Source organism: Polyodon spathula, chromosome 10 (assembly GCF_017654505.1).
Source record: "Polyodon spathula isolate WHYD16114869_AA chromosome 10, ASM1765450v1, whole genome shotgun sequence".
Taxonomy (NCBI): domain Eukaryota; kingdom Metazoa; phylum Chordata; class Actinopteri; order Acipenseriformes; family Polyodontidae; genus Polyodon; species Polyodon spathula.
This window is the reverse complement of record NC_054543.1, coordinates 47,352,984-47,370,608: the sequence shown is the minus strand read 5'-3', so window position 1 is coordinate 47,370,608 and position 17,625 is coordinate 47,352,984. Positions and strand designations below refer to the sequence as shown.

The 17,625-nt window shown below is 40.8% G+C and overlaps 2 protein-coding genes across 13 annotated transcripts in view; both read right to left on the bottom strand.

Moving 5' to 3' along the window:
- On the bottom strand, nt 1–5,910 carry LOC121322462 (GDP-fucose protein O-fucosyltransferase 2-like). The gene is made up of 9 exons (XM_041262495.1): nt 5,706–5,910; nt 5,113–5,363; nt 4,583–4,727; nt 4,127–4,237; nt 3,909–3,975; nt 3,562–3,687; nt 2,836–3,016; nt 2,402–2,525; nt 1–2,048 (listed from the first exon to the last, which is right to left on the bottom strand). The coding sequence occupies exons 1-9, from the start codon at nt 5,894–5,896 to the stop codon at nt 1,889–1,891; spliced, it is 1,356 nt and encodes a 451-aa protein (XP_041118429.1). The 5' UTR covers nt 5,897–5,910; the 3' UTR covers nt 1–1,888.
- A 6,882-nt stretch (nt 5,911–12,792) lies between these two features.
- The window catches only part of LOC121322459 (unconventional myosin-Ib), a 64,999-nt gene continuing 60,166 nt past the window's right edge, over nt 12,793–17,625 (bottom strand). For all 12 annotated transcript variants that reach the window (XM_041262485.1, XM_041262484.1, XM_041262482.1 and 9 more), the window contains 7 exons: nt 16,774–16,848; nt 16,396–16,530; nt 15,990–16,096; nt 15,464–15,596; nt 14,823–14,978; nt 14,075–14,202; nt 12,793–13,727 (listed from right to left, as the gene is read on the bottom strand). In XM_041262485.1, the coding sequence (XP_041118419.1) occupies nt 13,598–13,727; nt 14,075–14,202; nt 14,823–14,978; nt 15,464–15,596; nt 15,990–16,096; nt 16,396–16,530; nt 16,774–16,848 (864 nt within the window). In that variant the 3' untranslated portion in view covers nt 12,793–13,597. The remainder of the gene's footprint in view (nt 13,728–14,074; nt 14,203–14,822; nt 14,979–15,463; nt 15,597–15,989; nt 16,097–16,395; nt 16,531–16,773; nt 16,849–17,625) is intronic.

Below are 17,625 nucleotides of genomic sequence, written 5' to 3'. Positions count from 1 at the left end.
TACATTACAAACATGTTAGACTTTATTTTTAAATCTACAACATTACAAACAAGTTTATGAGAATTGTACAATTGCATTTTGTTTGAGGCTCTAATTGGCTGCTAGCAGTAACCGCGTCAATCTTGCACTGAACAACAACAAAACTTGCATCAGATTAAAATATATATATATTCTCCATGTCAAGGCCACTGGTTAAAACAACATGGCAGTGAAACAGCTGAAAATGAAATTTAATTGAGAAAAATCATAAAATGTGTCCAAGTACTGGCCAATTACCAAAAGTGTAAGCTATCTGAGATCCCAGGTCAGTGTTTCCAGACCACTGACAACAATGAAGCTGCCGTGTCGGATTCTTGCAGATGGGTTTGAGCAACAGTGCAAGATGTACAATTGTATTTGTAAAGGACAAACAAAAACAAAAATCAAGATTAGAAAGTTTCAGTCAGTGGGGATAGGGGTGGTCGATCTACACACTTGTAACACAGAAAACGATTGTCCCGTATATTCAACAATACTCAAGAACTTTAATATACCATCCTTTTATTTAAAAGAAAAATATGTAAGTAATCTTTGGTTTCTCCACATTGTAATACTGCATTGCACATTGGCACAGATTACACCTTTAAATCAACATGAAACTCGCACCATTATGTGACTGTCAATGTTACAAAACTAGAAAAAATAAACTTCTTGGTAGCTCCTTACCAGTTTGACGCTTGAATTAAAAACCTTTGTAAAAGGGCTGAATGACTATTCCCTTTGTAAAAGGGCTGAATGACTATTCCCTTGGTCGTCTGTGATAATATTCTTAATTTGAAAATGGAGCTGAGATTTCCTTTATCCTGACTGGTCAATACGAGGTCCTAACTCTCTGGTAATGTACCTTGAATGTTATCTTTCAAACTATGTTTTATCACTCTTCCAAATAAATCCATTGGAAAATATGGAAATACAATATTAATTTTTGTATTTTTTCTGCTTGATAAAAATTTATATTCTAGTACACACCCTCTGAATGTTATCTGTCAAGGCAGACTGCTTCCTCGCTGTCCTATATGTTCAATCTATCTATTTATGTTAACATACTGAATAACATACCACTCTGTAGTTTACCATATACCTACCAAAAAACTGACTAAATTGAAAAATGTGACATTTCAAAATCTAACATGAAATACTGTGCTGCTATGGCTCCCAGTAGACTTCTGTGATATAAATTATGTTCATATCGTGTTTTTTTGTATTATGTCTCAATACAAAAAAAACTGTGTGTGTCTGGATGACAAGACCTCAACAACATTTCACATATCAGCAAACTAAAAGTTAAAACAGTAAGTGTTGCAAGAACTAGGTGGTCCCTTATTTCAACCAGACTAAAAATAACACAACACATGTGTTTGGCTTGTGGAATGCAACCTGCAAAAAATGTTGGATTTGACCAAAAATAAAACAGTTGAGGTATATTAAAAGTGGGCAGGGTCTTGTATACTGCAGTCTATGCAGATTTTGAATACTAGTCGAGAGGAAAGAGATTCCACTTGACAGACAGCATTCTCAACAGAAAGTTTTATAAGCTGCTACGATAAGCTGGTAACTCAGTGGTTAGTGTTTCGTGTTAAAAAGTGTTTTCCCTGCAGTCATTGAACTGGATGGCTAACTGGTCAGGGGACTTTGATTCAGTCTGGTGCACAGGGTAAAGACAGACCCTGCTGACACTGCTTCCGAGATGAGAAAATACAACTGGCATTCCACCCAACAGTAATGGAGAATGTTTTTCACTGTTTTTACAGGATTCCCATGTGCCTACATGGTACAGTCCTGTTCTCCTGTAACATGTCATACCCCAACCTTTTAAAAGCACCACTTAGTAAAGGTCCGAGTTGTTGAATCAGTACTCAATCTTCCAGTGAGTCGGCTGCTCGCAGTCTGTTTCCTTTTCCTTTTCACCACAGAACCTGTTGTAGGTAGTTTTGGGATCGAATCCCAGTATCTCGCGCTCCTCATAAATTCTAAAGGAGAATGTTGACACAGAGGTCCCTATAAAGTATCTGGAAGGATGGAAGGAGAAAAAAAACATCTGGGAGTAACTTTGCCCACATACAGTAGCTATTAAATACATAGCATTCCAAGAACTATGCAGTGTTCACACTATAATGCATGTGCTCTCACACACAGTTTGTCAGATGAATGTTTGTGTGTGTTACTAATGGCTTCTTGGCAGTGTGGGGTTATATATGTACTTCTGTGTTTTACTCATACCAGGGAAGTATGTTGCAGTTGTGTATGACATGGAGCATGCTGTCCAATACCTTGTTCAGTGAAGCTACAGACCCCTCCAACAGTGTGTGTGAGCAGCCTGTACTGGCTCACAGGCGACAAATGAGTTTATTATGCTTGGTACCTGGCATGGGCACAGATCCACTGGTCGATAATAGCAACTCCTCCATCTTTGTACAGTTCCAGTTCTTCCCATGTCGGCTCAAACCTCCTCATCTCTGGAAGCAGCTTCTTCAGCTCCTCCAGCTCTGCAAGAGACAGGTCACCTTAACAGCTTGTTTCCGGGAAAACGAAACATAGGAAGAATATATGTCTATATTTGTTTTCATATTGCATGGGATACATAACCTAAATGGATTTTAAACTTAATAAAAGAAGTGAAAACCCAAGACCCAGCTTCTATAGCTCACCACTCTGGAGAGAGATTTATTGTGCAAGTCAGTCAGTCAGGCGGACATGGCTTCTAAACAGAAGCGTCAACAGTGTCAGTTTAAAGCTTGATCTTACTTTAGCAGTAATTCCAGTCTCACTACAAGACAGCTCGTTAATCGTTTTTACCTTCCTCAGCCGCATCAGTGGCTACAAACACCTTGTCCAGTTTGTGTTTCTTCATAATACTGCGCATTTTGTTGACAGCTCCCTTTAGGCTGGGCACATCTTTCCTGTGACCCCATATAAAGTCTTTCCGACGAAGGTGGACCCCAAGGTAGGGCCCCCCCTTCGCACTGCCGAGCTTCGACTGCCATGGGAAATAAGGAAATACATTACAAATGTTTTTTTTTGGTGAACAAGAAAAACAAGTATACCGGGTGGAGGTGCACTAAATACGCAGGATGACATCTCTGACGGGACAGTTGTAAGCATGGATCTGCACAGGACTGTCAAGAGAGGGAACCAATGACAGACTGCAGACTGCGAAGATCTTTCTTTTTGTATGCACGGTATTTTTACTGAAAGGTGGTCTTGGTTACATTCCTTCCCATTCTTTATTTTGCTATGTAGGCACATTCGATGCTCAAGGGCTTTCATTTCAAAACAGTGACCATGTCATTCTTTTTTTGTTCCTAAATTGTACTTTTATTTTGTCTTCAAAAAGAGAAAAAACAAACAAAACAAAACTCTGCCTTAAAACTCACCTCTCCACTGGGAACTTTACTACAGAGTAAAGGAGTTGACAACAATATCATTATTATTTGAACAAACTGTGTATAAGAGAAAACAAACCATAGGGTTTCTATGTATACACACAAACACATGAACATACATAAGAGATGCTCATCTTACTTTCATTTGTGTCCAGTCCTCATTGTAATGAGTCTTATCGCTCTCATCAGTGGAGTTGAGGGATCTGGCTCTGAACTCATCCCCAACCAGTCGCAGGTGCTTTGCGAACACCATGCTGCGGCGAGCCTGTGGGCAAACAAAACTCTACCTATTTACAGGAGCAGACGCTTTCAATATATACCCCTATTTAATCCTTTCTTTTCATTTCTTGTTTTGCGACTGCTACCACTTTCTGTTTCCTTAACACAATTTTACATCTCATTGGGGGGGGGGGTTCATTCTTAAACAATTTTTCTTAACGATTCAGTAAATAAGTGCATTGATTTATTCAGCGGAATTCCACTTACATCCCAATAATCCTTTCCCGCATAATGGTCATGGAGGACTGTTTCCGCTCGGTCCAGCATCACTGACCTAACAAGAAAATACCACTGGAAACATTCATTCTGCGTAATGCATTTAAATACAACGTATGCGATTACCCTACTGAAAGGTCACTGTTAATATGTAGCCATCACCAGCTTTATAATTTGAATAATAATAGCCTTGTCTCATTACATCTTACCGTGCTGAGGTGTTTCCCAACAGGACAGGAGCCAGGATAGAGGCATGTCCTTGTACAGACAGACAGGTGACATTCAAGCCCCTTGTCTCCTCGTAACCCCAGAACCAGCCCCTGAAACAAAGGTGGGGAAAAACGGGGGGTTAATCTATGTGTTTATTTGTGTGACAATTCAACTGAACTAGCAGATAACCTACGTTGTCAATCCGAAAAAGATTAACCAAGTTCATATAAATAGTGCAATATACTACAAAGCACTCTTCTAGATAGAAAATATGTTTACTTCATTTTAATAAAACAGCTGACATCTTTCGGTCATAAATCTTTATCAGACAGTTTGTGCTGACAATGGGTGCAATAAGAAAAGACGATGAAGGGCTTTGCTATGGTCAACAGCATACAAGGTCACTATGAAAAACACAGCAAATTCATACACTGTGCATAATGGGTTAGACACACCTGAAATATCCTTGCTTGTCATGAGAGTACATTAGACGCTCCAGACAGGGCCTCTCATCAACTTTCTCTTCCCACTGTCCGTCTGTCCATCCTTCTTCATAGCTCTGCAGGACATACACTTGCTCAATGAAGGGGCCGCCTGACTCTGAGGTTAAAAAAACAAATCATTGCTTGGACTTTCAAATAAAAATGCTGCTGATATCACTAAAAAAAAAATAAAATAAAATAAAACCAAAACAGCATATACCCAAATAATATGAATTAATACCTGGAATGGAAATAAGACTCCTAGTGCGTTTCAGTTTCACCCATTCCAGGTTTTACTACGAGCTTGATCCGCCCCAGTGTACAGGTAACTGGCGAGCCTTATAGCAAAACCAGGAGTGTATTAAACTGCTATGCAATGGGAGTCATATATATATATATACATATATATAAAATCAGTAATCAGATGAAGGGAAATGTCTGTATTATAAATGCCAGCTGTGTAAGTTGCCGGGGTTAAAAAGGGTTAAGGGTGCAATCTTCACCTGCAAGGAACTGCTCATACTCTATGACAGGGATGTTCCTGTTGATGCTGGGAACGTCAAAGAATTCTGCCCAGGGGATCCGTATCTGGTGGATATCGGGGCTCTGCCAGTGATACAGGCGGCCCCAAGGAGGGAGCACCAGGACCCAGTCGCCGGTCTTCAGTAAGGTCTTCATAAGGGAAGTCATGCGGATAAACACATCTCTCCTCAGGTTAAAGCCCTCTGGTGGGTTAACATCGTATAACATATATCTATGGGGAGGAAAAGACGACATATTCTAGAACTCAGCTGGCCAAAGTTGGTTCTTCCAGTCCTGCTTTTTTGATCCAGCCCTGTTGTAAATTGCATAACTGAACCAATTAAACCCTCATCCAGGCCCTGCAATAGTTAATTATCTAATAGTACCTAAAGCCTGGTGTGGAACAGCCCGCAAGACCGTAACTGTAACCCCTGCTCTAACAAGCATCTGCGTTTTTCACTTCTACTGAAAATCGCACTGTAGGAACATCTCGTTAGTATTTTTTTGAAAGCTAGTACCTCTATCTAATGTGAATGCATCAAGAAGTACAAAGTTACTAGTTTGCATTCCGTACCTTATATTCCTAGCAACTGCGGCAGACACGGGTTTGAAAGCTGTCTGCCCGGCGCCGAACGCATCATCTGAGGGGGAGATCTCTGTAGCTCCTGCCGTTACAAAGACAACAAGCAGAATAAGCTGCATGAAAAGTTTTTTCGGAGAAAGCCACAACATAACGGAATGCACCTTCCCCCCGACCGCCGCCATGGCCGCTCTCTGAGCCACGCACTTCCGGGAACAAGCAGCCTTTCCCACACGCTTCGCTCCGGTTTCCAAGCAACGGATAGTTTCGTGTGAGAGACACTTTCTTTATGCTCAGCTCGGCTACGAAGATTCATGAGCCACTGTGGTTTTTCTGTTTTTGTTTTTCAAGTTGTTACAGTCCTCAAAGCATATGATTACACCAGAACACATTATTATTATTATTATTAAAATATAACATGATAGCAGAGTAGAAATACACACCAAACGATTCCTCCAGGGGCTAAAAACAAATCATCGTAAAAATACAAAAAAAAAAAAAAAAAAAAAAAGAAAACCTTTATTTACCAATGACATATTAAACCGTACTTATAGGAGCAAGACAAGACACAACTATTTCCAGTGTCCACTAGCAGGTAGAAAACCATTAGCGGCCCCCCGGTCTCTCTATGTGATGCAGTTGCTCCCAGCCTATTTCACACCTGTACCAGTTTCAACAGTTCATTCGTATCAAATATAGAACAGTCAGCCTGAGAAATCTTACAGATCAAGAACACTGGTAATATGAACCCCAGTTGCATTTCCCAAAGTCACCAGAAGGTGGCAGTGCATAATTACGTTTCATCCATCCATTCTCATTAACCGCTTAATCCTACAGGGTCGCGGTGAGCCGGAGCCTAACCCGGCATCCTAGACGGGACGCCAGTCCCTCGCAAGGCACCACACAGAGGGCAATTTAGAATGACCAATGAACCTGAACAGCATGTCTCTGGACTGTGGGAGCAAACCACAGTACCCGGAGAAAACCCACGCAGACACAGGGAGAAAATGCAAACTCCACACAGACAGACCCCTAGCAAATTGATAATTTGCTTAATTAGACATTTTTACTTGTTTTCAGCTCTTGAACAGTTGCACATTTCAAGTTGGCTATAACATTTGATAAGTAGCTTGAAATATGCAACTGTTTAAGAGCTGAAAACTAGTAAAAATGTCTAATTATGCAAATTATCAATTCAATGAAGGGTTTAGTTCAGTAATTGAGAGCTCGGTTGGAATGAAAACCAGCAGCCACAGGGGGTCCCCAGGACCGAGTCTGAGAAGCCCTGGTATAGATATGTACAAAATATATAGACTTTCTCCATGGAGAAATACCCCATATTAATTGTTTCTATAGAATTCTACAGAATCCTGTAGTGCCTTCTGCAGAATACTATAGAACTATACAGCACTAATGTAGTACATGCTGCAATGCAGTACTCACTATAGTATGCTGTAGTATGTTCTGTAGTACACATAGAATAATGCAGTACCTTGTTAAAATACTGCAGTATTCCATAGGACGGATGTGGTACCATGTTGTTCTTACTGTAGTATTTTGCAGAATGTTCTCTAGTACTTAGGCTTTGTAAGGTAACAAAAACACAAATGACACTGAGCAGCTGTGAACACAATGAACGGGTAAACAACACCCTGTCTGAATCATGCACGCCAGACTGGCTGTAATAACACTTAGGAGGATACGTGGTATGCTGATAGTTGCACCTCTGTAAGTAAAGGGCATGCTGTATCCCCAGTGGGCTGCACCTGGTTCTCTTAATGACTGTAATAAAGGGATTTCATCAGTAGTGGTGTGATCATGTATTCCCAGTGTGAAGCATGTTCTCTTACAGGCCATTCATTGGCATACACATACAAAATGCTCTGATTATCCTTCGTATCGCAACTGTTGCTACCGTTCACAATCCACAAGAGGGCGCCATATCGCTTCCAAAGATTTTGCAAACCATGAAAGTTTCTTTCTGTCTCTTAATCTGTAAGCACACATCATAAAAACAGAAATCGCTGCTACAATGGACACTAGAATTCAGCTGCCAAACAAAGGAACTACAAATCCCAACATCCTTTGGTTCGGGGGCCCCATAGTGACAAGTGTTAAGTCCATCATACACACATTCACACAAACACACACACGAGATTCCCCGGAGTTTAAGGGGGGGGAAAAAAAAGAAAACAGTCTGGGAACATTCTCTACAGGAGAGCGGAATGGAGGCGTAACTTTCCCATGCATTTAACCCCCCAGCTCTTAGCCGCTGGCGCTACACAGCTGCCTCTCTGCTATATGTAGAGCAGCTCGTTCCTCTCGCTGGTGATTTGACCAGGAATGCATATACATGTTGTCAGAGACTACATAGACGATAATGGGCTTGGTATAGGCTCAGTGGTGGAAGTGTCTTATTTATTGTATGTGATATAGTTCTAAATCTATAACAAGTAAACAATGTACACTTTAGAACCATGTTTTTCATTCCCACATCTGTCCAGCAAAAAAAGCCTTGGGTTCATTCAGCTGTTTTTATTTATCTTTTCAATAAATGGTGCCATGAGTTAATTTTTGTTTTTTTTATCAACCTTTGTATCGCCTAGGCTATTTATTTTTTTTGGTCACAATTTGCTGCAGTTTTGAAGTCGGAGAGGTCATAGTCTATAATGAAAATTAGATTCAGTGTAGTATTATTGGAATATGTAATAGCTAGATCTGAAGTTTAGATTACAAACACTGTATTCTGGACTTCTGGAAATCTATAGAAAATAGTAATCAATAATCGTAAAACAATACAAAAAAAAAAAAAAAAAAAATCTACAGGAAAAGCAACTGTACCATGCCTTGCCCCTGCAGGGACTTTATCAACACAAAGTCGGTGCCTGGGGTCTGCCCCAGGATCACTGTTTCTTCCCTTTCCCAGCCTGTCGAACGGTGGGAACTCCAGTCAGACCCAGGGACGAATGGGAACTGTTTAAATTCCAGCGTACAATCTGTCATAGGCTGTGTCTCGGGAGACAGCCTTATAGCAGCTCCACAAAGAGAAGGAATTTAACTCCGAACGGCTCTCCAGATGTGATAGAAAACAGCTGTGCAGCTGCAGATGCACAGATAATACAGCTCGGCCACTGGGGTTCCAGTGGGCTGGATTCTGTGAGCAGCAGGATCTGCAAACAGAAGATAATCCACTGCAATCTGGCAGCTCTGCATCACTGGAGTTCCAGTGAGCTGGATTCTGTGAGCAGCAGGATCTGCAAACAGCAGATAATCCACTGTGACTGGGCATCTTTGCATAATGCTAATCCACGATTGGCTGCAGACTGGGTTCACATTTCAATGGAGCTCTCAGAGAGCCAGCATTGCGGTTATTGTATGTGGAAGTGTCTGGTACTCATGCATATTGCGGAGAAAGACATTTTTATGCTTCAGGTGTTTTTGAGCGAGTGAGTGAGTGGCGACTGTAAAATAATTGGGTACACAAATCCCCATTTAGACAAAACAAAGTACAGATTTAAAACAGTAATCAAAACTTTTTTTTTTTAATTTGCAAAGAAGATCAAGTGCAATTATACAGTGAATTCTATCAAAGCACTTTTTTTTGTCTGTTCTGCAGTGCAGGTTCTATCAGGCACGAAACAGGAATGCTAAACTGGAATTCTTAAATGTGTGCACATGCGCATACACACAAGTGAGCTAGGTATCAATACAGCATTTCAAACCATACAAAACTGTCATACAAAAAAACACTTCAGTTAAACAGAACTTTATATATGTGCTGTACATCAAACAAAGAAATAGTAGCTTGTCTCAAGTGCAGCACTCTTCAAAACGCAGAACAAGCATAGCTGGCAATGGCATACATGTTTGCTTTATGTTGTACTGTCCCTTTGTACAAGATTGGAAATGATATGCCTCATAATGTAGGAGCAGTATCTCCTTTAAAATTCAGATGCATGTCACTTATAAATCATCAATATATAGGCTGAAGAGAACCCCCCTCCCAGAACAGGGTTCAGTTGAAATTACAGAAAGGAGTTTTACTGGAGATCTGTATAGATTTCATTTGACATATTCCAAGGTGTGTGTGGATATATATATATAATATATAGTGCCACACCCACATATATATATTATATATATATATATCATATATAATAAATATAACTATATACCCTATTAAAAACCCTACTTTGGGAATGTACAACCAGGTCATCAGGTTACAACTTCAGCCATCTGTAACCTTTGGTGTCGTGTTCTTTGAGGACGGTGGATGTTTGTGATTAGCGCCTGGATTCAATCAAAACTGTGGCACGGCCATTAACATTATTATGAAAGCTATTGCAATTTCTGGAAAGCTATGTAGATAAATGGCTTGGCAAATTCTTGATTCAGCAGCATTAGCCAAAGAGCTGGACTTCTTGATCTGGTAGTTCTTATAGCTGGACACCAGTTTGAAATTAGACTATTTGCTTGCTGGTCTGTCCCTTGTATTAAATGTTAATTATGGCACCACTATGTTTATAGCAGCTTTTAAAAAGTACCAAATGAGAAGTACTAATTATATAAAAAGTTGCGATAAAGATAGCAGATTGTTTTTTGACATTTTATGCAGCATAAGCATTACATACCTACTGTCACCCAAGGTAGGTAGCTTTTAAAAGCCATTGTAAGGACAACACAATTAAAATGTAATTCTAGGGTGTTTCTCTAGTTTAGTTTTGCATGTTATATAAACATGGCATGAACTCAAAATACATTCCTTTGTTCATTGCATTTAACTGCTACTTTCAAAAACAAAACAAAGCAAAACAGGACCATTTCCAGATTTAGAGATAATGCCTTTATTACAAGGAAAACATTTGCACTGGCTGAGAATGTTAATTGAATCTCTAATAACCAAATCTAACTTTGAATAGTGCTGAAATGGCAGGTTTACTACAATGCTGTGGGGAAGATTGTTGTAATGCAAATATTGATATAACAATGTTCACCCAGACCCGCAGAGAAGTTTAAAAAAAAAAAAAAAAAAAAAAAAAAAGGTGCGACACTTAAGAACCATCTGTAAAATAAACTAATCTTTATGATCTCTCCAAGGACCTTAGTATCTACCTCGTGTATCAGATATTACAGAAATGACATCCTCAACTTAACTCTTTGTCCAAGACACAAAGGGGCAGCTTTCATCAAGACTTTCAATTTGCTCCAAATCTAGTTCTAGTTAATATTTGGCACATATTACGTAATGTGTTTGTGTTACTAGTCTTGCTTGCCTTTACACTACACCTGGCATACTGTGTTGCTTGGGAAAAATGCTTTACTGCGGAATTTGTTCCCATGACAACAAAACAGTGTCGGTATGGGGTGGATGCTGCCTATTCCTTGACCAGGAGAGATACTATGGGGCTTAGATCTATATATATTTTTTTATGTGCAGAAAATCCATGCTAGTGCTTTCAGTCTCTCAAGCTGGTACAGCCACTAGAAACACCGCACTAGCGTGCTCGTGTGCCTGTTGCTTTGTCTCGTCACCACTCCAGTTAAAAGGCAGCATTCAGTGGAAGAGTCTTCACGCTTGTATCGCTCTACTGAATGTGTGAACAGCACAGCCAGTAAGTTTTGAAAGCAGTTTAGCCAGCACACTGAAGTCAGTACTTGCTGGCTTCTGAATGTCTGCAAGTCATTGCGAAGGTCATTCTGATGCCCACGGACTGCGACCATGTATAAATCCCTTCAGCAGACTCAATCAGCCCAACAGTAGGGTTCGAACCCAGGGGCTCTTCATTGAAAGACAATGCAGATTGAGCATGGCTGTACTGGGTTATTAATGGAAGGTACAGGGTGCATGCTGTTATCACGTTTGTGTGGTATAAAACTAATAGAAAATAGAACAATTCTTTAAATTAGACTAGAGGGTCAGTAGTGGAATAGCCAAATTCTTTCATTTCACAAAACAAACAAACAAAAAAAAGTCACTGATTTTTGTAAATAAGCTAAAAAGTCCTGTAAATCAGGCATGTGTGAGAGCCGAGTCCCTATTCGTGCATCCAGTAATTTTAACTATGTAATGAATTACTATTCAGAAGAGCACTTAATCAGGTCCCCTTACATATATTGATTTCATTGTGTGTTCCTGGGTGTTCTTTGGTTTTGCAGTTGAGCGTCGGTACTCACGCTGCAGAGACGGGTTCAACACAGTTATCAAAACGAAGCTCAGCCTCCATTAACCATGGCAAGAGTCAAAGAGACCCCCGATCACTCCACAAGCAGGCACTGCAGAGCCTTTATTATTCAATATGCATCTTCATAAACTAAAGATACACATTTAACATTCTGAATTATACCACACCCAAAGAAAAAAAAAATTAACATTGTATTACACATTCTTTCTTTCATTGTTGCAAAATTATTACTGTTATTTTTAATTAGAGTTATTACATTGTATGCATATTTCAATACAGATGCAGTATAAGACATTTGGTAGACTGCTTTAGGTTTCAGGATGTTTGGCACAGATTATTATCAGCTGCTTTGTGCAGTGTGTGTATATGTAATATATATATAATAGCAGGACCAGTTTTTATGGTGGAACCCACTTAGCACTACTTTATCTTTCTTGTTCTCGTCACTCTTTGGCTGGCAGATGACCAGCACTTTATAATGGTCCATTAAACTGTGCTTTGGTTTTCACTGCACTGAGAAAAAGTTGGTTCTCATCCACATGGCATCTCTTACATTGAACCTCTTCAGCTTGCATCTGCTTACCTGCAACAAGAACAATCTGACACACACACACCAGAGAGTAGTATCATATATTTTTATATAATATATGACTACTATATATAGACACACCACTGTACACACATTATATATATATATATAATATAGTATAATATATATATATAGACATAGACACACACACACACACACACACACTATATATATATATATATATATATATATATATATATATATATATATATATATATATATATAATATATATATATATATATAGACATACACACACACACACACACACACTATATATATATATATATATATATATAGACATAGACACACACACACACACACACACACACACACACACACACACAGAGAGAGTGACTATGCATCTCTCAGTGCGCTCAACAGGCAAAAGCCTGACATTCAAGGGAATATTTTACCTAAACACTGTGTAATCTTCCTAAGCATTTTCTAAACAAAAGTCATTTTTAACACCTTGTGTATTTCCATTTTTTTACATTTCTGGGACATGGATTTATTCTGAAAGAATACTGATTGTGCAGAGCCAAAACGTTTTAGCGTGCATGATCAATGAAGAATGGGTGGAAATAAGACTCCCATTGCACAACAGTTTCACCCACTCCAGGTTTTAGTACAAGCTTGACTAGCCAGCGTATATCTAACAAGCGCAGGTACGTCTTAAGCTTATAGTAAAACCAGGTATAGATTATTGTTAAGCAACACAAGGCTTATTTCCACCCCAGGAAGAGGTAGACTGGATACTGAATTAGGAGCGTTAAGCCTAACTCAGTGTATATCCTGTCTCTTTCAAAGTAGAGGTAAAAGGTTTAGACAACAGCCCCCTTTCACCCCTCCTTCAACTTTTTTTTTTTTTTTTTTTAACATTTCAAGGAAGCTTGAAACAAACTGAGCAAAAACACCTGGAAAATGAAACCGGACAGCAGTCAGCCAAGCAAAACTTTCTTTTCTTTTGTTAAATAGTCATTCCTCATCTTCAAGCCTTGGTGCAGTTTCTTCTTCGAACGTCAGCCCACATAAAAATAAGAAATTAAAAAAAACAAAAAACAAAATTGCACAGTAATTAGGAAAAACAGCCCCCGAGTGGCGGCCCCCCAGAAGGCTATGGCGACGGCACGGTCACCTCCAGCAGCCGATTGTTCTTCCGTTTGCAGGAGGCCATGGTGCCATTCTTGGGGTTGCTCTGGATGAACTTCACGCACACTTTGTCCTGCTTGAACTGGACCAGGAACCTGCAGGAAGAGATGCAGCAGTAAGAGGCTGGGTGCACAGCGCTTGACACATCCATTCTATACCCTTACATTTCCACTGTACACAAGTGGGGCCGCTACAACAAGAACTGGGGCATCGCCAGCATATACCCAAAGAATATGAATTAATACCAGTACTGGAAATAAGACTCCTATTGCAGAGCAGTTTCACCCATTCCAGGTGTTACTTCATGCTTGATTAGCTACAGCGTGTAGGTAATAAGCTCAGGTGTTTCTTATTAAACTCATAGTAAAACCAGGAAAGGATCACTGCTATGCAATGGGAGTGTTTTTTCCACTGCTGAATATGACAATGAGAGTGATCTTACTCATCCGTGATCTCGATTTGAATCTTCTCCTTGGTCAGGTCGAGTCCTGCCCGGTGCAGTTTGGTGATGATCTCAATTATCCGCTCACTGTTCAGTAAGAAATCCCCCTTGGCAGCGGCTGTCGTCCCCTGTGGCAACAAAACAATCGACTTGTTTTATTGCAGGATTACCTTGTTCAGGATTACCAAACCGTTTTTTTAATGCTTCTCTTGCATCTGTAAAGCTCTAACATACAATGCCCCAGCCTCCAATGGATCTCTACAGTTCTGTGCCTTTTCTCTTCCAGGCTGACCTCTCGGGCTACTGCAAACATCATTCCCTCCTATTAACACGGCCAGCACTCAGCAGCTGTCACCAGCTAGTATCCAGAACAATAACAAAGGAATCTAAGGAAATAAAAGGGTCTTGAGAGCTTTAACCCCTTCAGCTACACAAGGAATTGAGCGGTTCTTCAAACTGTTTCTTCTTAAAACACACTGGAGAGTGACTCAAGTATCACAAGGAAACTGACCATTTGGATGACCTTCTCCAACCGGTCAGTCAAGTTTTAATCAATGTATTTGTGGGACGCATATGTCCCTTAAAGGGTTAAAATGCAAGTAAATTTTCAAATTTACAAAGCAGGTGCAGGACTGCATAGTCATGCACAGCAGTGCGCAGCAATAGCACACTTACAGCAGAGCTGTCTGGATAAGTGAATGCCATGAAAGCTGCTCAAACCCTTAATGCTCAAGTCAGCTGTTTTCACCTCTTTGACCCGCAGAGCAAAGAACCCATCACTCTGCGCGCTCATGGAGACACTGGTGAGCTCAGCCAGGGGTACAATGGACTTGACCTGATGACCCGACTTCTGGTCAGCCAGCATGAATTTGTTCTTGGTCAGCAGGAAGATTCGCTGAGCTCCCTGAAGGAGAGAAACAACAGTACATTATAGAATAAGAAAAGGCAGGTCACATCTGTTATACAGATATACATGTACAAAGATTCAATGCACAGACTACACACATACAATCGAATCAAAGGTTCAGCAAGCTACATCGTGGCAGGACAGTGCAATCTGGTGTGTACCAGTACAGTACAATGGACCTGATTAGGGTAGGTAGATAGGGATGTGCGGATACTCACGATTGCCTTTAAATATTTTAAAAAAATAGGCAGGTATTAAAAAAATCCATTCATTAATGTACCGATTTCAAAATACTGCCGTACTTGGGTCGTAAACAGACAATTAATTATTTTACGAGTGCCAGCATGCCCCAGTAGGTGATGTCTTGTGGAGTGCCTGGTTTTTGGTTCTCTTCAGAGCCCTGCTGCAGCACACTGAATGCCACCAGCATGCCACAGACAGACAGGTCCCATTCCCCAGTGCTCCTGTATCAAAGCACTTGCCTTGCCATTGGCCCTGTTGATTTTGTTCACAATGTCTGCAAAGATAATCTTCTCCTCCACCAGGCTGTTGAGTTTCTGGTATCTGGGGTTTTTGTTGATTTCCAGGTAGTCCCCTTGGAACGGCTGACCGACGCTGCAGTGACACAGAGAATGAAAAAAACCTCATCTATCAGGCTGCAGCAAACAGAGGAAAAAAAAGTTATTTTTGTACTTTATTAAAACAAATAAAAAAAAAAGAAGAGTGTTACAGTGCTTGTTACTTCCCATCTCATTACTAAAGAACATGGACACTCCCTACCTGCCGGGGTCCAAGCGGCGACTCCAGACACTCCCTACCTGCCAGGGTCCAAGTAGCGACTCCAGACACTCCCTACCTGCCAGGGTCCAAGCAGAGACTCCAGACACTCCCTACCTGCCGGGGTCCAAGCAGCGACTCCAGACACTCCCTACCTGCTGGGGTCCAAGCGGCGACTCCAGACACTCCCTAACTACCGGGGTCCAAGCAGAGACTCCAGACACTCCCTACCTGCTGGGGTACAAGGCCTTCTTGTCCTTAAAGATCTCGCTAGCCTCCAGCTTCTCCTTGTAAATTGCCTTCTTCTGGTCTGTGAACTGGCCCCTGTATTTCTTGCACTACGGAAATAAATATATTTCACAAAATAAAAAATCACTGGCAATTTGATGCAAGCTTTGTCTGTCATGATATATTAACCAATTAACAATTGTGTTATACTGAACTGGGCTTGTCTGACCCCACTTCTGATTTCCAGCATGCGGGAATCATAGTGTTTCAACTTGCAATGTACTTTCATGATTTAAAAAGGGGAACATACATTGAGATGTCACATTTCTAAAGCTCCAAGCAACTATAGTAAAAGCTGTGCGGTCTCGGGCCGCGCGGGGAGAGGTTTGGAATCTGAAAGCCAGTGTACCGTCCAGAGGTGGAAGATTCTCCTCAGCTCCTTATGGGTGGAGTCCAGGAAGAGGTAGGGTCTAGCTGGCCAGGTCTTGTCGCAGGGGGACATCGAGGGCATCTTATTCTTTAGCTCCAGGAAGTACTTCTGAATCTGGAAGACATAAACACACACCCTAGTTTACACAGCTGCTCACTCACTGAAACTTGTCCTTGAGGTCAGATCAAGTTCCATCTAGATCGTGGTCACCACAATTGATATTTATATATAATACATGGCATAGCCAGAGGGCAGCACCACTGGTCATCACTCATTCTGTACGATCTTCCCACACCTGCACATGAGAGCACATGTACAATGTCAATGGTGCTCTCAGTGACAGGCTGGGTCACTTACGATTCTCTGGATAGTAAACTCGTAGATCCTCTTGCCAGCATGGGCCCGGAAGAACTTCCTGTACTCCCGACGCACCTGCGAAGTAAAACATGGGACATTTCGTCAGCTTGGACCACCAGGATAACCAACAGTGATTTGGAAGCTGAGAACACAAAGACTGTAGACACAGGTGACAGTACAGGACAGTGTGGCACTGCAATAACGGACAAGACGGGATGGAGCACCGCGGAGAGGCTTCAAGCATCAGACAGGTGGTTAGTCACAAATTCATTCTTGACAAACAAAGGACTGAAGCAAACAAACATTAAAAAACATGGAATAAATTACTACATTCAAATGAGGTTGTGGGCAGCTTGTTTGAACTATGTCCTCCCACTTACCTGGCAATGTTAATTAGTAACATGGTCAATATCTGCACTGCCATTCACTACAGCCATGTAATAACAACCTATTCCTACAATACCCACCTGGCTGATTGCGGCAACATCCATCCAGCCTACAGTGCTCAGCTCTAACTCAGCTATGCATGCTATAGGCATACCCGCTGCCCACTCAGCCAAGCCCACCCATCTCCCTCCTGCTCAAAACAACCCAATTCCTGCCCTTCAACTGCTCTACCTCCTCTTGTTTAACCAGTTAAAAAATATGCAGAAGAATTTCAAAGGTTCTATCTGACATTTTTCTAGGGACACCCTTGAGCGACTCCGTGTTCAAGTTATGCTGTCAAACCCAATAAATGTAATTAATTTCTGTAATAGCCAGAAAGACAGCCTGATTAATTCAGTTTTAGATTCACATCACCATTCGATTAAAAAAAAAAAAAAAAAAAAAAAAAAAAAAAAAAGTGATTAA